Source organism: Osmerus mordax, chromosome 5 (genome assembly GCF_038355195.1).
Source record: "Osmerus mordax isolate fOsmMor3 chromosome 5, fOsmMor3.pri, whole genome shotgun sequence".
Taxonomy (NCBI): domain Eukaryota; kingdom Metazoa; phylum Chordata; class Actinopteri; order Osmeriformes; family Osmeridae; genus Osmerus; species Osmerus mordax.
Genome location: NC_090054.1, coordinates 11,746,122 through 11,770,955, shown reverse-complemented (window position 1 = coordinate 11,770,955; position 24,834 = coordinate 11,746,122). Strand labels below are relative to the sequence as shown.

The following is a 24,834-nucleotide window of genomic DNA, read 5'->3' as shown; positions in this document are numbered from 1 at the left end:
CACGCCAACGGAATGTCACTTTCTAGACGTCACCTCTGCCCGTCCCCTCGGCTCCCTCGCTCTAGCATCGGTCACTCGCACTCCTCAGTCACCTCGTTCTCATTCCAAATTCTCGTTGGGCGGAACGGGGTAGAGCGTTTGCCCGTTTGCTTCGAAAACCTAGTGTTTTGCCACACACTGATTTGGAGGGGTCTTACTTTCAGGTCTTGGCATCCTGAGGCTCTTTTAGGGTCTTGAGAATCTCATTCAATCAGGGGCATTACATTACGGACAGAAAGACCATCGTTGCTGACAGTGGTTCCACAGTAAAGTACAGACCAGCTCAAGGTTTAGCTTGGAAACATCCAACACGTCTTTCGAAGGGGAAGATGTTTCCTGACACCTCTCTCCCAAGCGCCATGTTCCACGAATCTCATAACTACTCCGATAAAGCTTCGGGCTCCCCCAGCTTCACTAGTGAGGAAATGCATCCACCTGCTGCTATCCCCCGAACGCCATCCCTCTGTTCAGGCTCGGCCTCCATCTGTCTGGTGAGCTGCAAGCGTGCAGGTGTGCCGCGAACGGCAAGACGAGGGCTTTCCCTTTGGTTTCTCCACCGACAGAACACGGACATCGATCAGTGTGGGGGCACCCTGGGAGAGGAGAGCTTGCGGGGAGGAGGCCCGGGAACACACAGGCAGGGCTGGAGGGAGCCAGCAGGGAGGACGAGGGAGAGAAAGGGCGGCGAGGTGTAGAAGACGCGCGTCTTCTGTTGGGGGGGGGGGGGGGGGGGGGGGGGGCCTTTCGCAGAAGATCTCCAGAGCTCTCGGTTGCCTCGTTGAGGGAATACAGAGACAGATTCGGTAGCCAAGCCTTTCCGCCAGTGAGCTTGTAACTCGCTGATCGGAGGGGGAGCGTTTGCCTGTGCGAGAGAGTGCGCTGAGGGACGGCTGAGGAGGGAGAATGGCTTTCCCAGACGCGGCACCATGGCTTGTTGCTGACAGGCTGTCTGTTGCGTGGGACAGGGCTGACAGGAAAGGCTGCGCCCGGCGATTTAGGAGCACAAACATTCTACCGTCTGCCCGCCTGCATGGAGTGAGCAGGGCGAGCACACCGACACTGACCGCGTGCTGGGCTAAAACCAACAGCGACGTCCCAGGCAATTTAGCCTGCGAGGCCTGAGGGGCTATTTGCAGAGACACGGCTATCCACTGTAAGTGTTCCACAAGACAAAGTGGATGATCGAAGTGGATGCGCTTGGTTTTATCAACGTCAGGCGCCTTCCTTTTTTTTTTTATCTCTCTCTCCCTCTTTTCATTTGGTTTCTTCCCCTCACTCAGTGTTGCAACCTGTCCCCTCCACCACACTAACCCTACCCCCCACACACCTTTATCCCTCCGTTTCTGTTTCTTTTGTGCACTCTTTCCACCTTTTTTCTCTCATCTTCTGGCATCTGGGCTTGTCCCCTGCGGTCCTACTGGACTTAAGCCAAGAGGTTATTTGTTGCAGTGGGTCTCCGTGGCTCGGCCGGCAGATTACTGTAGCCACCAGGGCCTCAGGGCCTCAGAGGCTGGGGGAGGAGGACACACGCAGCCCCCTGGAGACCCACCGAGACTGTTGTGTCTGCACGACTCCACTAATAGCCCCAGACACTGTCTCTTCCCCGGGAAACGGAGACCTTCGCCTCCAAGTCAGCAAGTTCGTTGAAAAAATATTGACGTAGGTAGACGAATACCAGCCCAGGAAGTCTAGCACCTGATCATAACATTCTCATCCTCTGCCAACGCAATGCATAGCACACCTGGAGGGTGTCAGGGAATACGCCATATCGGGTGTATAACCATAAATACACATTAAGAAAAGGGAAGCAATATATTTCAACCCCCTCCGTGGCAATACACATCGAGCCACAAGGCTCAACTCTATTCATCAGTTGGGACTTTTTGTACACTGCTACTGTGAGATAATACGTCTTCTCATGGCAAGACCCTTCAGTGGTCGAGACTTAAACGGGAAGCTAGATAGCAGGTATTCAGCCTTTCGGTTTACTCTTCACACCATACGTCCACTCATACACCTCCTTCCGAGCCTCTTGTTTTTTCAGATACTAAGGGATTCTCCCGTGGATGACACGGTTTATCGCCTCCCTCCGTCATCCCGTTCTCTCTCCTTCCCACTCTCTCTGTCTTTATCTGAAATTGCCCTAGGAAAATGAGGCTAATAATTCATTTTAGACAGCGCCGCGCAGCAGGCAATGCTTAAGTCTTTATGCCATTATCGCTGGGACTGCAATTTGAACAAATCCAATTGCTGCCCAACTACAGGCTCCACATTCTCCACAAGCTTACGGCCTTCCAGCAGATGTGTCTTTCTGCGTGTGCGTGTGTTCCGTGTGTCTCCACGTGTGTGTGTGTGTGTGTGTGTGTGTGTGTGTGTGTGTGTGTGTGTGTGTGTGTGTGTGTGTGTGTGTGTGCCTACAAGGAACAATTACCACCTTTTCATATTGAAGCACAAAGAAAGTATTTCATATGCAGAGGAGAATCTAACTGGAATCAGCCAGGACCTGACAGCCGGCTCATCGACCAACACCATTTTTCTTTTAGGTTTGATCCCTTTCTTTGCTATGAGCATCACTCACTTTCAAAATCAATGACCAGGGTTTCCTAATTTTGTTACAATGGGTTCACAGGTATTTCACGAGCCACGCATACTTGGGCATAGGACCTGTGCAACCAGGAACCACTTCTCCCCGTGGTGTGGTCGAGGTGTGGTTGGGATGGGGGGCGGGGGAGGGAGTGGGAGCGGGGTACAGTGTTGCGCAGAAATCGCCCTGGCTCCTGTAATGTGAGAAATGGGGCGCCGCGCCCAAAGCCCATGCTAAAATAATGACAGGCTGACCTAACTAAAGCGGGCGCTACCGTGTCAGTTTGGCAGTGATTAATGTGCGGCGGCCATCAATCCCCGGCCCTGAAATAACAAACAGCGCCGGCGTAATTGGCTGAGTATAAGCCTGCTGACACTATAAGCCTGCTGACACAAGCTGGTGTCCTGAGGTCTGGGGCAGGCCGAGAAAGAGAAAGAAGAGAGAGAGAGAGAGAGAGAGGAGAGAGAGAGAGAGAGAGAGAGAGAGAGAGAGAGAGAGAGAGAGAGAGAGAGAGAGAGAGAGAGAGAGAGGAGAGAGAGAGAGAGAGAGAGAGAGAGAGAGAGAGAGAGGAGGAGGAGGGAGAAAGAAAGATGCTTTCAACCTGTAATGGAACTATGAAAAAAACGGGCTTAGCCCTCTCACCTCCTTATGCCGGGGTAAGCTTAGGAATCTTAATACCGAGCTAATGACACTTCTACTTTGGAATGAAATAAATTAAACAATAAAAAGATCATTTGAATTGTGAAGTTACATTTTGAATGAGTAAAAAAGTTAGCCCCACAGTCCAATGGCTGGCAAGGTAGGACAGCTCCAGACTCAAGAAAATCATCACTTCGTAACCACAAGCTGCCTTCGTCCTGAGTCCTGCATGAATTTACTTTTATGCTTTATAATGTACCATGGCGACCACAGACAGTCTGGTTTCCTGGAGTCCACTCACCGTGGATGGGGTTGTGTCCCACCGTCAGGGGGATGGGTCGGTCGGGCTGGTGCTGGACGTGGGTCTGGGTGTGCGTGGTGTGGGTATGGTAGTACTTGGGCTTCAGGATGAACTGCTGGTTCTGGCCTGGGAGCACTGGTATGGGTCTGATCCTGGAGGGGGACATGGAGCCCAATTATTGTACATGGCAATATATTGACACCGTTTATAACACCAAGTGACACAATGTGTGTTTGTCTGCCAAAACAAATGGCAAAGGTTGTCACAAAGGCTGCCCTCATGCCACATGACATAACAAGGAGTGTGTGTGTGAAGTGCGCGTGAGTGCGTTCGTATGTGGGAGGAAATTCACTTTGAATGAAACGGAGCAAAATCACCCAAAATAACCCTTTGCAAAGTCTTTGCATCCCTCTACCTCTAAGCTCTCTCTCCCGCTCTCTCCCTCTCTCTCCCTCTCTCTCCCTCTCTCTCCCTCTCTCTCCCTCTCTCTCCCTCTGTCTCGCTCTCTGTCTCGCTCTCTGTCTCGCTCTCTGTCTCGCTCTCTGTCTCGCTCTCTCTGTCTCTCTCTCTCTGTCTCTCTCTCTCTCTGTCTCTCTCTCTGTCTCTCTCTCTGTCTCCCTCTGTCTCTCTCCCTGTCTCCCTCTTCCACAGCGTCTCTCTGCTCAGTGTCTCTCAGTCTAAAGGACATTAGACTTGTTTAGACGAGAGGAAGAGAAGTCATCTGCTCATGTGGTACTGGGCTCCTGAGCTATATTAACTGAGACAGCGGTAGTCAACTTTTTCATACAGCATAACCGGATCAAATTGTCAGCCACCACAGTGAAACCACTGCGACAGGTCTGGGTCCCGGCAAAGGAGGACTGAGGACAAAAAAAACACTTTTCTTTTTCTAAGGAAAGGGTAGAAAAGTGGACAACAATATGTCTGTTGGTTGAAAGCCGTCACTAAATGGTTTATAGTGTGTTTGTGTGTGTGTGTGTGTGTGTGTGTGGTGTGTATCACATCCACTACAACACTATAGACGTACATGCTTATTGGAGCTCTGTATAGGATAATCACAGAATTGTTCTGGAGGGAGATTGGGGTAGGTCAGCCAAGGAATAGCTTTTCACAGCTGAGGTACCAGCCAAGAATGGCTTTTCCATTTCAAAATAATAAATCTAATTTCAATCTATGTAAAAAAACTAAGCAGACAGACTTTTTGCCCCACTGTGTGTACACGCTGTCAGTAGTGTGTGCATATTTGAACTGAACACAAATATACAGACACTCGCAAAACCTAAGTCTACCACATGCTCGTAACCTTCATCATCCCAGCCATTTAACCATCATGATTACCTTGTGTGCACACGTACACACAAATTCCTCCCCCAAACCCACAATCACACCCCCACAAATCCTGAACTCCAGAACCTCTCAAAGAAGTTGTCACTCCTTGCCTCAATACTGACCTTGATCATTGACCCCCCCCTCTCCTCTCTCTCAAGTCTTCATGTGTCACAACAGAGCCTGCTCTGCTCTAGTCATTTCCCTGCGCTAATGCTAATCCAAGCTGGCTCTGCCACCGTAACTGCCATGTCATTTAGACCATCACCACAACAGCCTCCAGTCACTTCTTGTAGAGGACAATGGAAAAGGTGGCGGAGAACGACGGGTTTAAAATGGCTGCCGAAACACAGGAAGTCCAAGCAGTCAACCATCCTCTCCATCTTCCTCTCCTTGACCCTTTCCCTCTTATTCAAGCCCGACACAAACATTTGAACTTCAAAGAGGTGGTGACTGTCTTTCATCCAGAGAGACGTTCAGTACAGCGTTGCGTTGAGCTAACTCGTGTGCCCCCGGCACTGATACTTACTCCTACTTTTATCCTTTTCCCTCACACACACACACACACCTTGGTTTGTCTTTAGCAGAGTTGTTAATCATGGCCTGAACTAAATTAGGTGTCATTTCTAGGAGAATGAAACCTTGAAGGAGAAGACTCAAGGAAGAGGGGGAGGGGGGGGAGGGCGGCAGAATGGCACACTGCCAACTGAAGTGAAATACAAAAAGGAGAAATAGATAGGACCAGAGAGGAGAGAAAGTGTGAGAGAGAGAGAGAGAGAGAGAGAGAGAGAGAGAGAGAGAGAGAGAGAGAGAGAGAGAGAGAGAGAGAGAGAGAAAGAGAGGGACTTGATGGAGAAAGAGAGAGAGAGTGCGTGTGTGTGTGGGGGGGGGGGGATATCTCACAAGCGTCCTCAGTTGTCTCCGCCTTGCTTGCTCTCTCTCTCTCTCTCGCTCTTTCCAGATGCCCTGCGGTGATCTAATCTGCAGCGTCTGCCGCGCTGAAGCGCCTGCCTGATGTCATGTGTTAGAACACAGAGGAAACGCACACCGGCCCTGCGGACACATCTCAGCCCCCTCTTGGGGAGCAGGCTCAAAAAGTGACAGCAGAACCGAGTCTTTATTGAGGGGGTACGCGGCCAAACCACCTTTCAGACGACCAAAAACGAAGGCTTTCTGTTAGCTCTCAGCCAACTGCTCCACAGAGAGGTTCTCTCCGTGAAGGCTGGGCACAGGATACCTGTTGTGTTTTGAAAGAGTTGACACTCAGAATTCGACTGCAGTCGGAGATCAGAGAGAGGGAGACGATGAGAAGTCTGTGGACGTACTTGATTGGTTAGCTTTTTCAAGGTTGTTGACAGGGTGCTTAGTCAAACGGATTAAGTACAGTAGCGCAACTTCAGAGCCCATAGAGTCAGGCAAGACTTTCAACTGCTTGACACACACAACAAAAAAAGAAATCTTCAAAAAAGGTTATTTCTCCACCTATAAAACCAGGTCGCTTTTTCCCCTTGACTTAGATTGGATGGGAACACTTGCACTAAGTACTGAGAGCTATGTGTTAAGCTCTTCCACATGCTTCTATGAGGCCCAATGACTTTGGCAAAAAAGTGCAGCTCTTACCAGAACCGTTCACAACATGTCAATTAGCTCTACTGAGACACAGAGCATGGATTAGGAAAATTAATTAAGAAATGTAAAAACAAATATGTTACGCTTGTGCCATGTACAAGGTTGCCACAGCTCAAGCGACTTGATAAACATTTTTGATATTGATAAATGTTTTTTTTTATTGAGCTTAATAAAAGAAGTCTTCCTTTAAAGGACTTCTTTAAAACGCTTAAAAAAATGGCATTCGAGAATATCCAGTGACATTTGTTAACTGCTGCTTCGGGCTACTGTAACAGATAATGTCGAATTGAGCTTACAGTGCCACCCACAAACTCTTTCTGCTCGAGCCCAGGTGTAAAGGTTCTGTTGTATCATTCCTCCTTTACAAGACCAGAACTCAGGGCCAAGCGTCAGTTGGGCTTACGTACAAGAACAACAACTGTGAAATTATACAGAACATAATAAAAAATCGCTAACGTTTTTCCAATCATGATTTGAACCGATCCCTTTGTATAAAATGGCTACTGCGTTGGAAGAAGAGCTACTGTACTTGTAAAAGTTACCAATGAACTTGCTATCTTCACCAATACCAGGGAGCATCGACTGACCCGCATGCCTTGAGACATTATCAAAACACGGGGGGGTGTTTGAAAAGATACTAATCACAGTTTCTCAACAATTTGCAGGACAAATGATTTCCTTGTAGGTGGAAAGAAGGGAACTAATGTGCGGCTGCCATTTTCTTCTCCCTCCTAGCAATGTGGTTTTCCTGCACATAAAGACTGTGAGGCGTGAGGAATGCTAGCGGTGGAATCGTCTCCTGAGCCAGTTGGCACGAAGTGGCCAGCGGCTCGCAGACGACATCCATCACACCAGAGATTTGTCATGTAAGACTTCTGTGTGAGGACCTTTCTGTCTCTCTCTGTCTCTCTGTCTCTCTCTCTCTGTCTCTCTCTCTCTGTGTCTCTCTCTCTGTGTCTCTCTCTCTCTCTCTCTCTCTCTCTCTCTCTCTCTCTCTCTCCGACACCCATCTCCTCATCATCCCTCTCATCACATTCTGTCCACCTTCCTTTGTAGAATGGCTTGCACAGCACCTCAGAGGCACCTCTCTTTCTCTCTCCAGACCTTTGACAGGAGTTAGGATATTAACACCCTCCCAAATGGAAGTGCCTCTGCATTTCTACAGCTATAAGCTACTGTATTAATGAGAAAACACCTACGTGAGTTGTATTTTTAGATAAAACCAACAGGTTATGAGACCCAAAGAGTTGAGCACCTGTGCATGACTATTTTGAGTTTTCTACCCATTCATAAAAACAGTCATTGAAGATTACCCTAACTCTAACACATGCAGACACATTATAAATAAAACTTGCTTTAGTACTCAAGTTAGGAAGTGATAAGGTTATTAGACACTGTATGAAACTTCAGGTTATATATATATAGTCAAATGTTGAACAAAAAAGTTGCATATCAACACTTAGAAACTGATAACAATGGTATTGGGGTTTTGATGCAAATCACTTGAGTCCATCTCCTTGTTAAGTTGTTAAGCAAGTTGTTCACCAACGTGAACTTGCTCCACTTCACTGGTGGCATTAACACTGTACCTGTGTGGCTCAATGTTTTGCTGATGAGTAAGTCTCAGAGTTCATCATCACACTGATAAGGGCATTGCCTAGTGTCTAAACTACAACTGTTAATGATGCTATTCCCCATGGCATCCTATCACATTGCACAACAACCTGAAGACTTCAAATAAGTGAAATCGTATTGTGCCTTAAAGGGACACAATATAATGCACATTCACATGCTACTTAACAACCTTGAAGCAAACACCAAAAGGACGTTTAAAGCGTCGTCTTGAAAACCAAAACCGTTGAAGACAGTTTAACAATGGCTCAACTCTTCTGCAGAAAAACGATGACTAATTTCAGAGACGGGTGTTTCTTTTCAAAAGTTTTTTTTTGCAGCCAATGCATAGCTCAACATTCTGCTGCGGAGTATATTTTTTTTTCACCCACGTCCCCCTGGGCCCAGTGCCAGCAGGTAAAAAGGGGGCCACTATGAAATAGGCTCACTGTGAGGTCTGAATTTAATGGCTCATTAAATACCACAATAAAGGGACTGCAGCATCGCTCAGCGGCCCCAGACACACCGGGGATATTATTAATCTCAGTCACATTCAGAAATGGGGAGGTCGGAGTGAGGCACAGAGGTAAGACTGCTATCCAAATAGCTTTCAGACCAAGTTTGTTTTTTTGTCCAGACTCCAGACTTTTTCTTTTTTTTTTTGCAACGTCGTGACCCTCTTACAAGCTTGGACCTTGGGTCCCTTTGCATCAAGGTACGGTGGAAATAGGCAGAAAATCTATTTGTGTATGCACTTCTGGAGGGGGGGGGGGGGAGTTGGTGTGGTATAAATAAAAGTAAACTTGAATTGATTCTGTTTGGCCAGCTGTCACAGGAGCTGTTGGGGGAGGGGCCAGCAAATTTCCTCCTCTAATATTTGAACTCTAAACGGGGGGGGGGGGGGGGGGATGTGAAGTCCTTAGGGCTGGTTGGAGGCATATTTATTATCATTAATCTCTTCAAATAGGCCAGTTAAATACAGTAGGGCCGTCGACTGAGTGAGCAAATGCCAGAGATTTGCCTGCAGTCACATGGGGCTTGTTCTCTGAATTCTGATCATGCAGTATGACTTTATCAGAGATAAGCGGCTTATCTCTGCTTAGTTACTGGGATGGAACACACACTGACAGACACCAGGGGAGATTGTTGAAATGAATCCATTGGATTCTCTAGGGTGTTAGTGATAGCCGACATAATGACTTATGATCACTGCTCGTTTCACAAACACTGAAATTCAACACTGAATGAAAAGCACCAGTAAATGAGCAAGAAAGTCATTAAAAAAATGTTGGTTGAGGCATCACATAAAACAAAAAAGCAACAGGAAAAGATTACTAACTTATTCAAATTACGTTCTTTGGGTTTAGATTCACATTTACAATAGACTCCCCCAATAATTAATGTCAGCCTTGACACAATAATGCAAATTGCATGCGTTTCCACCACAAAAGCAACTCATCTTGTTGAGGAGGGGCAAATGAGAGAGACTTTATTCATCTTCACAAGACATGACTGGTTTCAAAGGCAAGGGAGAAGAACAGGCCTTTTTAATGAATAATTCTTGTTCTAAGAACAGCAGGAGAGATTAAACAGCTTCCAACCATCGTGTGCTGGGGAACTAGAGAGAGGACCATCCATTTAATGCGCAAGTCCCTTTACTCTTACTGTAGGAAGTAACGTGAACTCCACATGACTAAACTGGGAGGGTCAGGTAGTGGTGGAGTTCACATGCTATTGTGAAGTTTATCCCCCATTACCCGAAAGAACAAATAGTAGCACTTGTCTCTAATGAAACACAAGAGACTGAACTCCAAATGACCTTGGAAGGGCCAGATCATTAGAAGTGCACATTTCTACTGAGCAGGGATGTGCTTATAAACATTTTTGCTGTTTGAATACTCATTCATATTTTTGGGAATATTCAAAAGTCTCCCATTATACAGAAGTTATGTTACAACAGCACTGCACAGCAGTTATACTCAGGCACGGCTAAACTCATCAAAACTGGTCTTTATTCTGACAAATCTTTCAAAAGAAATGATATTTAATGAATTTGTTTAAATACTCTAGTGGTTAAAACCTTTGAAAAAATAAGTGATGTAATGAATGCGTTTTCGAGACAGTCAGGGGTATCACAGGGAGGGGTTGTGGATGATGATTGGCTGTGATCAAGTATCACTTCGAACTTTTGAGGAAGCCCCACAATGAATATTCACTCAACATCCACCCACAACGTTTCACAAGAAAGGGAGGGGAGGGGGGCTAAGGCTAAACTTGGTGTAAGTTGTTAAGGGTTGTGGGGGGTTCAAGCTGAATTACATAAGAGGGTTTACTTAGGTGGAGTTGTATAAGGGTTCTGGGGTGAAGGGAAAGGTCATGATTCCTTCCCCCTGACTGACAGCTAATCTTTTGGGATACTAGAGGCCTTAGACAGGGCAACGTGTGGGAACAGAGTGAGGATGCATGGGTGTCAGACATACAGGAAACAGGCAGACAGACAGGCAGGCAAGAAGGGAGACAGGCCGCTGGCAGGCACATGGGCCTAGTGGCGCTGGGGCAGTGGGTTGGACGAACAGACAGAGCTAGCAGCTCATTTCATAGCTCATCCACAGTCCCCTTGGCACAGTATAAATAAACAGAATGTGATAGCCTTGTAAATAGCCACAACATTCCACCACATCCACTGAAATAGACATGCTGTTTCTGTATGAAAGTCTGGAGCTAATGTGTGTGTTGTGTATTATGGTCGTTTTAGATTTGCATGAGCGTGTGTATTTGCTTTGATTCAGTCCTGTTCAATTTAGCTTGAGCGTTATAAACTGTCGTCTGTGTGCCTCTGTGTGTATAGTATATACATTCACATAGAGTACATGCTCGTGTATGTGTGGGTAAAGACATGACTATGTCTATGTGCATGTGCCAGATCCTGTGTGTATGTGCTGAAGTACGTGTCAATTCCTAGAATAGAATACGGGGTATCTTTACGGCCTCTCCACAAAGAAGAGGTGAGATCACTAGGCTGTTCAGTTTCCTTGCCTAGCTTCCTTCTTCCCTTCCTTCCCACCTCACCCTTCCAGGTCTTTCTACCCTGCCTCAGACACCAGCCATAGAGCGCATTATAACACCACCTGTATCATGAAGACAAAAGCCTTTTGGATTATTATACCCACCTCTACTGCAAATCCAGGACACACAATTAAGGACAGCGATAGAGTGAAAGAGAGAGACAGTGTTTGTGTGTGTGTAAGACAGAAATAATAAGAGAGAAATAATGGTAGCAAATTAGTGAAGGAGACCAAAAGAGAGAGAGAGAGAGAGAGAGAGAGAGAGAGAGAGAGAGAGAGAGAGAGAGAGAGGAGAGAGAGAGACAGAGAGTGAGTGAGTGAGTGAGTGAGTGAGGACCTGCTTAGATACAGTGTCAATGGCAACCTGTGGACATTTTCAGTTGGCCTGTATTTTCTCCGCTCCAGAGACACTCATGTAAACATTAGACCAGCTGGTTTCTATCTCTCCAGCAGCAGGTCCCTGTGCCAGACAACCAATCTACTCTCTCCCTCTGTCTCTCTGTCTCTCTCTCTCTCTCTCCCACTGTCTCTCTCTCTCTCCCTCTGTCTCTCTCTCTGTCTCTCTGTGTCTCCCTCTCTCTGTCTCTCTCTCTCTGTCTCTCTCTCTCTGTCTCTCTCTCTCTCTGTCTCTCTCTCTCTGTCTCTCTCTGTCTCTCTCTCTGTCTCTCTCTCTCTGTCTCTCTCTGTCTCTCTCTGTCTCTCTCTCTCTGTCTCTCTCTCACGGGTGCCTGGTCTGCTCATTGTTGCCTTTATCTCTTTGAATGGATCTACTAAGCTCTGTCTTGTAAGAGGTAGGGTTAGACTTCAAAAGATCCTTTCATACGCACATTAAATTGTCAGACCAAACACCGGTACGCACATACAGGTATGCCTTAGAAAGAAATTGGGATTTTCCAGTTTCCATCAATGCAAGGTATACAGGTATTTTGACTGGAGTGATTAGATACAAAGTCTCTGGTTCAGTTTCTACACGGCCTAAGCTAATCTGAGCACTGAGTGACTTCAACCACTGTGACAAATTTATATGTATATCAAATATTGGAAGCCCAACAAACAAATACAACAGTGTCTATTGGCACTAATCTCTGAAGGTGCCAGCGAGAACTGAGAGTCTAGCTGGTGAAGGAGGGCAGCCAAGAGTGTGTGTTTGTGTCTGTGGGAGGAGAGAGAGACAGAGGGGGAAAGTGTGCGAGCAGTGAGCAAAAGAAAGAAGATATAAACACCATCTCTTATTCCAGTCACCAAAAAAATATCTGGCAGGACCGGGTGCGCTGGCAACGTCCGTAATTAAAAAGGATTCTTTTTTTATTCCCTGTATCCAAGGAAGGACAGGAGCCTGGTAATTCTGAAAGATCAGATGGGAGATCTTGCTCGTTTCTACATAAACAGATCACTGACGTGGGGTGACCCTGACCTTCAGCACTCCCATTTTGGGGCCGTGCTCGCAGTCAGGCAGACTGGTGCACACACTTCCTCCTGTACGTGAAAACACTTCACCAAAAGCCCCTGCAAGCCTTCCATTCTCTCCCCGTGAGAACAGATACACTTTGCTTTATGATAATTAACCCAGTAAACTTAAACACAGCATCTGCTTTGAGCCCGGACAACATCACTACGTGAGATGGTGGAGGTAGACGGGTATCCGCGTCAATGCTTTGGCTGTGGTAAATTGATTCTGACGGGTGAGCAACAAGTGACTAAAATAAATCTAATTTCACTCTTTTACACACACACACACACCTCATAATAGGATGAGGACATCTCACAGCAAACTCACAGTGAGTCATTTCACAAGGAGAGGGGAGGAGGGTTGTGTCTCATTATCGTCCCTCCCCTATCTTCTACCCTGAATCAGCAGTTACTATGTATTCCGAGGTGAGTTCATTCCCGCCGCCCACTCCCTGCCCTGAGCCTGAGACGCTGAATGGGGAAATGAGTGTAAGTTATGACGGGTAGGGGATCTATCAGGAAGTAGGCACAAATAATTAAGGACGGCAGTCGTGTTTTGAACGGGGAGCGTTACCTCTAGACATGCGTGGGAGGGTGACACACACGTTAACATTATTACCCTGGACCGAGAACGTGAAAAAGAAGAGAGACCAACTTAAAAGCCGCGAGTCATCGAATATCCGCATAAATGAACCACTCTGCTAGTCATACCAGGCTATGCTGGCATGCTGCACTCAACATGCTTTACTGGTTCTGTCGAAGGGTCAGGACACCTAACCACAGGGCTGGCCGTCCATACAGACCACCAGGAAGGGTCTCCTAAGGATCAAGCGTACTGTACATTAGCATCTGTCACAGAATACCACAGCATTGATCATTTAAACTCCCATTACATGGGCAGGAGCTCGAACATTAGGAGTGTAATTGTCCCGACAATTCATAGTACGAGGGTCAGTGCATATCCTTAAACCTTGCTGCCGTGGATGTAGGTTCGAGAGGGAGACAGGCTGCCGGGTCTTGTTGATTTGTTAAAGCCAGCGGCCTCTGGAATGAAAGGGCTACAGAGCCACTTGTGCCGCCAGCCCCTGCGTCCAATCGGCCGCGATCCTCTCATTTCAACTTTGTTCACTTCTCCTGTAGATCAAGTGAAAGAAAAAACAAAACGCACAAAACTTCCTTCCAAACAGCACAGAGGGGCTTGTCTTGGCCCTTCAGGCATGACCAGTAGCGCTGCTAAAAAGGTTGCCCGCCTGGATTCTGTTCGCAGGGTCAGACGCAAGCGCACCCACCAACCCACCCCACTCCCCCACACACACACTCCCTCTCTGTTCCACAAATACAGGAGTCAAGTCTAGCTGGAGCTTACACCTCTAGTTATGCCAGACCCAGCTTCCAGTACCTTTGATCTCTTCAGGAAAATCAGCAGTCAGCCAACAAATCACACTGTGTTTACCCCCTGCTTCTGAGCAGCAGGTCTGGGGCTTCTCCAGGATCAAACCTCTCTTCTAGAACAAATAGTGGAATAAACCTGAAATGATCCTCCAGTGACAATGCCAAATTGAAATCCTTTGGCAATTTCACACCTTTTACCAGATAGCTGGCTCCTGTTGTAACACCCTAACATGGAGTTCTGTTTGCTAAACCAAAGTGACGCCATGATAGTAACGTTAGCTTGTCTGTCATGATTTATGCGTCGGTGTACTAAGACGCTGGAGAGAGACTCTTAAGTAAAGCTTATATTTGTGAATAGTGTTATGTGGCTAACCTTATGACCATGCACTTCAACACCATACAGACGGCCCCTGTGTTTAAAGTGGGATTGCTAAAGTATACCCATACCTCAACATAACATCATACACTCTCAAGAGTATTCAGTGTTTGGTTTGTGGTCAAGTTTTTTTAGCTCAAAACAGGAGTTTAATGGGATATAAACTAGCGATACAATATGATTAATGGCCCGAGGTATGGATCTTAAAGAATACGGTTTAAACATAAAGATGTGGAAACATTTCATTGCCTTTGTTAACAGTCTTTGTTAAACGGTTTAATGATGGAAACTGGTTTACCCATTATATGACATCACAGAGATCTCAGACCAATGACATGCCATTAATGACCAGCGGTCACAAGGTCTGTGTGTTTGATAGGGGTCAAAGGTCAGAGTGAGTCTGGATGCAGACAGACAGTGCTAGGCTAGACATGTAAAGACTAGGTTTCATATTGCAATATTTTTTAGACCCTAACTTAAATTGGAATTGGAATTCTGCTTTGGGCCTAAACAGTTTAAATCCATTTACCAATAGCGTAAAATTAAACCTTTCCCTCTCCATTCTGCTTTTGGAAATGTAACTGATCTGATTATGAGTGATTGACCTGTAAATTAAAGGAAAAAATAAATGCTCCCTATATATCAGATGACATATTCCTCTGCAATTGTGAGTGATAGGAGAACAGTTTCCAGTGCCAAATAAATCTCCCCTGAAAAATTGAGAGCAGCTTTGGAGGACACAGATCTGGTAACAATTACACTTGCTTGAGAAACGCATGAAAACCTACAATATTTTATACAGTGAAAGCACATGAAACACCGTCCTTAAAATGTATTCATCCACATTTGAACACAATGAATAAACATAATGAATCACTCAGAGCGAGACACTGCTAGTGATTTTGAAACCAGACACTTTACCAGGCAGATTATACTCAACACTGAGCTTCACAATGACCAATTCAAAAGTCTGCATTCACTCCAATTATTATTGTCAAGGCACTGGGCCTATCCATGTCATGATTGCAATCTTTCCTGACTTCTGCTGCAGTGACAGGCAAAACAAACCAACAGCTAACCACAAAAAGAGCCAGCAATATTTAAATAACAGCTTATTAAAAAGCTGAGTAATGTTGAGTAAAGTGACAAAGTATTATACCAATACTTGTCCATAATGAAACTCTTGTTAAACTTTACCATTACTGTCAACGGTACAGCACTTTCACAGAGATATGTCTGTTCTGTTCAAATTTGGCTTGCTGTATATTTATTACTGTCTAAGTGGTCCATATCATTATCTCAGGCATAGAGTACCTGGATGATTGTCTACAGATGAACCTTCAGACCAACTTAGACATTGTTTGACAGAGAACTCCATTGTGACTCCACAACCAATAAACTGTTAAGGGTGTAAACCAAAACCAGATGGGTAGAAAGCGATGCATGAACCCAGACTTTACAAGCATTATCATAATGTCAACAGAAAACAGCACCTAGAGTGACCACATGCAGAGAAGCACGGGGGTGGGGAGGGGGGTGGGATGGGATGGGATGGGGGGGTGTAAAACTCACTGTTGCTGGACGCTGTGGGGTCGGACGAGGTGGGGCGACTGCTTGACGGTCAGTCGCATCTGGGGCATGTTGCTGACCGGGGCAGGAGCGTACCCCTGGGGGGCCACCTGCTGAGGTATGGGCCGCTGGGGCACGAAATTGTGTCCGTTGGTGTGTCCGTTTGTATGTCCGTTGGTGGGGCTGTTGGTGTGCCCGTTCCCAGGCAGGCCTGGGTAGGAGGAGGTGGGCACAGTCTTCTGTTCACATACCTTGCCCTTTGAGCCTGCCTTGCAGACGCAGAGCTGCGGCCTGAGGCACATTCCTCCGTTCTGGCACTGAGGCATGCAGTTGGCTGCGTAAAAAGGGAGAGAAACAGAAAGAAGATGATGTGAATGTAGTGTATTCATGTACAAATATACAGGCAGAAACGGGGTAGCGCACACACACACACACACACACAAACACAAGTGGACACACACACACACGTGGACACACAGAAATGCAGAAACAAATCCAATAACATACAAAGAACACAAAATACGAACACACACACGTGAAATTCCACTGATATGAAGTCATCTTTGGGAGACCCATGGTGGTTATATTTTATCTTTAATTGAGGGAACACATTTACATCAGTTATTTGCGGTCTTACAGTCATAAGAATGCCTTGCACTGTCACCACGGCGAGAAGATCTGGTTTCGATCCTAGCTTGCTGCACTGTTTGGTGCTCAGGTGGGCTACCTCCTGGGCCGGTGTGAAGTGTGAACGTGTGTGTTCTGAGTGTTGATGCCCCCTGCAGTGTGTGTCTTGTGCTGCTAATATACCGTTCTTCTTGTTCTCATCCCAACTGCATTCAGTGACATCATATGGTGAGTTGTGGCATATATTGTGAGGAAAAGAGATACAGTAGATAGAATTTCAGAGAAAAAAACCGTTAAGAAAAGCAGTGTGTGTGCGTGTGCGTGTGTGTGTGTGTATCTTTGCCTTTGTACAGGAGGCTGACAGATAGCCTGTAATTACACTGGGCTCCATTCTCTAAAGGCACAGGACTGAGACTGTCATTTCTCAACTACAAAGCGTGCCTCACGGCCACAGCGGCCTGAGCTTGCACACACGCGCCCAAACTGTTCTCAGACACAGGACACCAACTCCAGATATGCTAAGGCGCTTACTAAAGGATACAGGTCAGTGTATGTAGTGTGTGCGTTTGTGTAGTGTGTAGTCAAGGAGAGGAAATGAGAGCCTTGCCCCTCCCAGATTCCAGTGGGGTCCCCGCGGGTGTGCCTTGCTATGCTTGTCTCACACTCTACTCGTTAGCCTAATTAGCGCCTTTTGATTTGTGAAAGTGATTAATGAGAGAGCGTCCAAAGTGCTTCAAAAGGCAAGTCATGCACCACCCAGAAGAAAGATCGCTTGTCTCCCCAGTAGTCACACTGGTGGCACAAAGCAAGGGGCCTAATGAGCACACGCTAAACAACAAGAATATCCCTGCCCTATCCTGCATCTTGGGGCGATTACATCAAAGATGACATCATACTTGTCGTTTTTTCCCCCACTTTGCTGAGTTATGTTTGTGTTTCAACATGCCCCCAACCTATCATTTTCCACTCAGGGCACAGTTTAGGTTTTTTTTGCTTTCTTTTCCGACAAGCATACATATTTCTGGCTCCCCCTTGCCTCTGCCCTGCACCTTTGCTGGACCTGAGAGAGGCTGCCATCTGTTTTGTGAATAGGTCCCTCTCTCTGAGACTTAGGTAAGCTACACAAGAGCACTGTTCTATGACAAGGCCAAAGGAGTGAGTGATGCAGATTTAACTGTTAGCTAGGGAAGGAAAGTAAATCATACAAGGTGACTTTCTGCTCTTTGATGAAACGACACCGTGACCCCCTCAAAAGATCATTTCCATTTGGTAGTTAAGAAAGGACCAAAAGCATGCACAAACACACACACACACACACACACGTCTAAGCTTGTAGCACACAATTCAAAAAATGCTGTGCTATTTCTCTCAAATATTTTGACAATGATTCAGTTTATTCATATGGATATCTGGTATCTCACTGGTTCTTCTTGGCTAGGCATGGCATTATCTATCCCCTGGCTGGACTTGTGTCTCCATAGCACTAAAAGCAACAGAAAGGACATCTCTAAGGGTGTACAAAGGAAAATATTTCCTACACAGGCCATGGGCAGTTTAAATGTGAAATAAACAGTTTTCATGACCCGCGTCATTCCCATGCACTGACATCTTGGTATATTCAAGAAAAGACGTATTTTCCTAACGTCTTTTCCCTCTTTCATACTTTCTTCAAAAATCTGTCCATCCGAACACAATATGTAGGACAGAGACAGCAACACCTGGCTACATGCCGACTCAAGCAGTTTCGACCTCAAAGCCCAACGGCCATTTCTATTCGAGTTTATTATTGCATCGTTGCTTGCGTTGAAATGGGGGTGAATAAAGTATCTGTGAAATCAATAGGAGAGACCGTGAAGGTTTTGAAAAGAGCTGGACAACACAGTTCACTAGGCATGTGGAGAAAGCCAAGTCGATTAAGACATTCCTATTGCCGGGTATTGTGTTCCAATGTAGTCTTCACCCCACTTAACCACATACAGCTCTTGAATGAATTCCCCACAATGGAAGAGGACTCTAGTGACTGTGGAAGTTGCCCTCAATCAAGAGTACTAAAAACCAAGTGCTTGGAAGAGGGGGAACACGGGTACAATTCCTCGCAATTATTGCCTGTTTTCCATAATCTATCAGACAGATTGACTGGTTTCGTTCATAAGAATGACACTGCACCTTCTCTCTTTCTCTTCCCTTAATCCATCACATTTTCTTGCACTCGCGGGTAGAAAAATAAAAAGGGGCGGGTGAGCTTGCCTGAGCTTGGCAAGCCTCCATGTTTGCAGAGAAATGCAAGGTATGCATACGGTACGCAGATAGGAGACGGAGAGACTAAACACATACCTGGAGGCTCTAAGTAACTAAAAGAACCCAGAAAGAAAACCTGAAGTAGTCAGGAGCAGAAAGCCTGGACAGGACGTCTAAAAGAGAGAGAGAGTCCTGGCCAGGCAACAAGGAGAGACCAAGACACCCGGATTATTTGGTACAAGGAGTATGCACGAATCACTGGCCCCATTGCAGTAAATATTAAGTGGGCTTACCTACAAGGTCATGAAAATACTCTTTAAAGTCATTTAAAAGGGATTTTTTAAAGCAAGCTTAAACTAAGCAGTTTTACTGTTGCACTTGACTTTCTGAAGGACGTTTTGACCCGTTCGGACTCATCGTATCATGGGTCTCCGAACACAGGAGCATCCACAGCTTAGGGAAAAAAAGTCTTAGCTTTGAGAGGATGAGAAGCATTCTGGAGGCACAAAGACCCTTTTGTGAGTCTATCCCATCTACATAACAATCTGGCGTATTCTCCACATGCTATGCTGTCTTCTCAACACATGTGAGGAAAAACTATAGAAGCATGACAGCTTAAACATGTAAAAAAGTCAAACTCATATCGGGAAGTTCCAAGACGTCTACGGGTTGTATTTTTTCAAAGAGAACCTTCATGAAAAATGAAGACGGTGTCTCCATCGTGCCGTGCAGCAAAAGCCCAAAGTGAAATATTTTCATGTTCTGTTTTGTCTGGCCCGCTCTGCTGACTTTCTGGTTGCGCTCGGTGAAGGGAGAAATGGGTTGGGCAGGTTTTCAAAGCTAGCAATTACCATGCAGGTCCAACAATGTGCACAGCCCCGACAGAGTCCAATGAAAGCATATAGGGATTGATTGGCCATGAGGAAGGCGGTGGCAGAAGTCCCCACTGCCGTGATCAAGGGACACCAAAGACGATTTCTTTGAAAACAAACCAAGTGCCAAGTAATCTGTGCATATTGTATTACTACATTATATGACATTATTTAACTCTAGTTATGCTGATGTTTTGTGTGGAAGACTCCTTGGTTCATTGTCATTGGTTGGTGAAATTGTTCATACACAGGGTAGTGCCTGAAGGCATCCAGCCTGTGAGCTGAAAGCAATTAGCATATTCTCAATTAAAAAGCAACTGACTGTATTGGCAATGACACTATTCTACTTACTGCGTTTGAAGATAAATGTTCTGACTGCCACTTGTCTGAGACAGTCCTTAGTTCACTTGAAACAGAGCACTGACTGTGCTCCTCCACAATTAAATCATCACAAGCCATTTGACAGTACCTCATGAGTGTCTGGAATAGACTGGATAAATACTTGGAATATTTCCCCATCATTACAATTGAATTACAGCCCTTTAAATGAACTGAGGAGTTTGTGTATCTGAATCACATGCTGTCTGAGGATGCAATAAAACAGACCAAGAACACTGGAACATGAAAAATAGCTCATCCGACATAGCGTTATAGTCTGTAAGTAATGTTCATGATAGCTTAATGGTTATAAATATTGCTGTTGCCTCATTGCTGGCCATGGAGAAATTGACTCAAGTTGTAACACAGACGGTTTTCTGCTTTTCTGGAGCTCTAATGATGCTTTAAGTGTTAGATTAACTTTGTCCTTAAGTATGAATATATTGTGTGTGGCTTAACGTAGAAACTAAACAGGATTTAAAACAGGTTACAAGTTGGGTATGGTATGATTTTCCCAGTTTCTACAAGCTAGCCACAAGATGAAGAAAAAAACTGGGCTTGGTGGGAGGTTGGAGGCTTCGGTGTGACTGACAAGCTGAAAGAACACTTCATGCACAGTGGCTACCAAGCCACGTGTCAGGTGTCGCCAGAACAAACAAAATTCATTTCTATTAAGAAACTCTTTTGTTAGCACTTTCAGGGGTGGTTGTAAAGGGAGGGGGGCGTCTCGAAATCAAGCTCCATTAAACATTTTGCGTGGTGAATTTACAACCTAGTCTATCTTCCATGACAGGAGAGGTGGGGAAAAGAAAAGAGCTGATGCTGAAAAACTAATTGAGCTAAAAGATATATAGGGATATGGAGAGCGCTCCATAAAAGACATGACTGACTATGGCCCAGGAATGAATTATTATCATATTTTTCCATATTCCAAAAAACAAGCTCATATTAGAGAAGGGGGGGGGGGGGTAAAAGAAAAGTCCAGCATGTATTGGTCACTTACACTGATTCATCAATCACAGAAGTATCATTCATCATATTCATTACTATTTTCTACAGCAGTCCATAGTTGCAGATTAATAGTGTAATGTGACAAAAATCCTCTCCACACATCGCCTCCCTCTTGTACGACACTTGAAATATTATTGCTGTGAGTAGTGGAAACTCATTCAAATGAGCAATGACCAGTGTATGACCAGTGTATGACCTGTGTGCAAGTTTAAGTTTGAAGGACGTGTGGTCCTTTTCTCTGGAAAAGTTCCTCTCCCATCATGTAAATCTACCAAAACAAAAGACCCTCTGAACACTTTTACTATTATAACGTACAGCAGTCTGAGCTTCTGCAACATTTCATCTCTGATCCCAGTCCTGTCCTCCCCTTAACTCCTGCATCTGGCTTGGGAGAGTGGAACTCTGGTACTAACATCAAAGGAACCCATGAAAGCAGTGGGCACTGCAGGAATGTCCACTATTGGTTCTCCTCCAGGAAGTCTTGCGCTGCACTTCCTGTGCCCATGTAAACAGGAGCATTCCCCAGGGCAGGCCTGCCCTCCTCTCCCACCCTGCTACTGAACCGCTGCTCAGGACACCAATGGCAGAGGCAACAGCTACACAGTCGAGTGGTGGGAAATCCAATCGAGAAACATGAGCTCCCATAGGAATACCATGTATGTTATCAACAGACCAGCACAGAACTGACAATGAATGATGGCCTGCTAAACAATGGACAAATAAACACAAAACTGAATAGACCAAAACACAGAAACACACACGCATATACAGACAGACAGACAGACACAGACGCAGGCAGACATACAGACACAGCGCTCCCCTTGGCTCCATCATATGTAACGAGCTGGCAAAGGCCTCACCATCGAATAAGAAAAGCAATCTGCAGCCGGCAGGGCCTGTGCCAAGAGGTATAACACACTCCAAAACATGTTTGATTTTTTCTTCTCAAGGTCCTAAACTCCACTCCCCATCCAGCCTCACGCCCAGTCATTCCCATGCAATAACAGTGTTCTCATGACTCTGCAGTGGCAGGGCCAGAACACTGACAGTCTAGTCATTGTCTCCCAGGTGGGCCGAGTCACAGCCACAGCAATGCCAGTTATTTATATAGAGCACAGCATAGAACACCGCTGTTCTCCTATCTGTCACTACCAATCACGCGAAGGCGCCTTCAGAACATTGCTAATTATATTTATATATTATGTGTAGGCTTGGATGAGGTGCCAAGAAGTGTAGAGGGAGCTAGGGACAGTATAGCGGATAGACTTGACTCGGTATGATGCTGGGATTTTGGCCAGGCGCTAGCACATGAACAAGGGTAGTAAAGACTATTCTGCACTTCTTCTTTTTTCCAATGAAGAAGCAGCAAGGTGCCAGATCAAGAAACATTTTTAGAAGAATTCAATGAATTCAAGGCTGCTGTCAAGAACTGGAAAGCAAATTTTGGGCGGCTGAAGCGGTTGGCTGGTGTTCAGGGGTGGCTGTGGCACTGTGGTTGTGCGTGTGTGTGTGTTTACAGTACACTCACGCTTGGTGCAGCGTTGTGATCCAGGGGCCTTACTCCATCCGTGACAGCACTGCCCTCCACAGACATTCACCCTGCAAATACACCCAGAGAGAGATAGAGAGATAGAGAGAGAGAGAGAGAGAGAGAGAGAGAGAGAGAGAGAGAGAGAGAGAGAGAGAGAGAGAGAGAGAGAGAGAGAGAGAGAGACACTGTCATAAACACAAACCCACTTGGGTTTAGACATCCACACACCCCAGTAACAATAACAGATGCTAAGTCTCACTCAATAATAGGCACTAAAAGACCTACTGTTTGATACCAACTATCATATAACCATGCAGGCCCACCTGCAAGCTCACTGGTATGTTTTAGCTGGCTAACAACCTGTCCCCTCTAGCCTAAGGTGACCCAGTAATACATGGAGTTACATTAGTTGTGGTATTTGGAGTTCCCTTTCATGGGAGGTGAAGTTCAGAGCCCCTGGCTACAGTTCAAAGTGAGAGTGTGCTTACTAGTGACACATTTTAGGACCCAGATGGGAGCCAAGAAAAATTAGGTCATAGTTCTGAACATGGATTTACACTTCTAATGACAAGAATATATATTATTGTGTCTCTTGACATAATTGATTTACTTAAATGGAAACTATATGAAGGAATTTAGTGCAGTTAAGTGCGGTGCCCCTATATCAAGTCTGCCCCTATATCAAGTCGTCAAGAAAACTAAGTCAATAACTGTCATCAGCACTTAGTATTGCATATGAGAAATAACTTTTCTGTTTGACGACTTGTTTTGGACACTGGTTGTAGCGTTCTCCAAAGTTGGCTGCAGTGGAGGCAACCTTCTCAGAGCAATTATCTCACAAAAGTCAGTCATGTAAAATGAAATCATATAGGTGTCCACTATTTTCCCTTACCCTGACAGTTTCATTTGGTGATTCTGATGAACGTTGTGGCTGGTGTGCCGAATGACTTGCTGATGCTGCGTAAACTGGGTGTCTTGCCGAAGCGGGATTGGATTCGCTTGGTTTCCCATCCTGCGGGTTCGGACCTGGCCACCGAAACTGGACGTGAGCTCCACATTGTATGAGTGGGGCTGTCCCGTGGCACCGGAGCGCGATGAAATGGAACTCACATGCACCCTGTCCGTACCGCTCGGTCCTGGCTGCAACACGTAAAACCTCCTAAAACCACTCTGATCCGTGGAAATAAATGCCGGGGAAACGAATAAACCTATTGAAAATATGAGGTCCCATCTAATCCAAGCCATATCAACTCCGTATCCGTTTAAAAAGAGATGACCTAAAACTTTGTTAGAATTTCCTCGGGGAGGGTCTGATATAGCTTCAACTGCGCGCAGTCCGTTTATGAAAAATAAAACTCCTGTGACTTTATCGAAAGTGAAATTCTATGTCCCTGAGCATATTCGTCTAGCCTGCGATATCCAGCCCGAAGGAAAAAGAAAATCTAACAACGTAGGCTTAATTAATAAAAGTCCAAACTTAAATATGACATGTAAAACGTTAGAAAGGGTGTAAAATAAAGCCCTGCTTTATTCCTGCGCAGGACAGGGGGGAGCTGGGCAGCAGATGTTACGGCTGCTATGGCTACGTCTGTGCGATACTTTACCCCGTAGATGAGATTGAAAACTCTTTAAAAAGTTTCACTGTGTAAGGGCAGGAGTTAGTGTCAGAACTGAACAGCCAATCTCCGACAGACATGACGTCAGGAGGAGTGGGACGCGAACGAAGGGGCTGAACCCTAAAAGTTTTGGAGCTGTAGGATCTTACAATTGCCCTAAAAGTCTCATGGAATCTCTATTCTTGAAACAGTCTCAGGTGCGCCTCCGGTAAACGGACACATCAGAACTCCAACGTAGTAAAGTAGGTATTTGCTTGGAAAAAGACATGTGCATACCCCTCTCTCCTTCAATCTTTGAGCTGATAGCAGTCAGCCCATAGGCTACAGCCATAATGCAACATTTCAGCCGGTTCCAATTATTCAAAAACTCCTCCAATATGAAATGATAACATTCTTATGTTGGTTACAGTCCTGCAAATGCAAATAGACAATCAATCTTCATAAATTGGAGCGACGTATTTATAAAGCCACGTGCGCACCATCATTCATCTAAATTCCCACGTGAAGTTGCTATCCAGTTTATCAAAGAGGCGTTCCTCTGCTGCAACTTTTTCACGCTCATCCCGCCGAGTGCTCTCCTC

At 45.7% G+C, this 24,834-nt stretch overlaps 1 protein-coding gene across 1 annotated transcript in view; it reads right to left on the bottom strand.

The window, feature by feature from the left end:
- The window catches only part of ltbp1 (latent transforming growth factor beta binding protein 1), a 76,814-nt gene extending 52,620 nt beyond the window's left edge, over positions 1-24,194 (bottom strand). The window contains 4 exon segments of the mRNA XM_067235987.1: positions 3,564-3,715; positions 15,984-16,314; positions 22,635-22,705; positions 23,530-24,194. Of these exon segments, the coding sequence (XP_067092088.1) occupies positions 3,564-3,715; positions 15,984-16,314; positions 22,635-22,705; positions 23,530-23,882 (907 nt within the window). The 5' untranslated portion in view covers positions 23,883-24,194.
- Between the last annotated feature and the right edge of the window lie 640 nt (positions 24,195-24,834).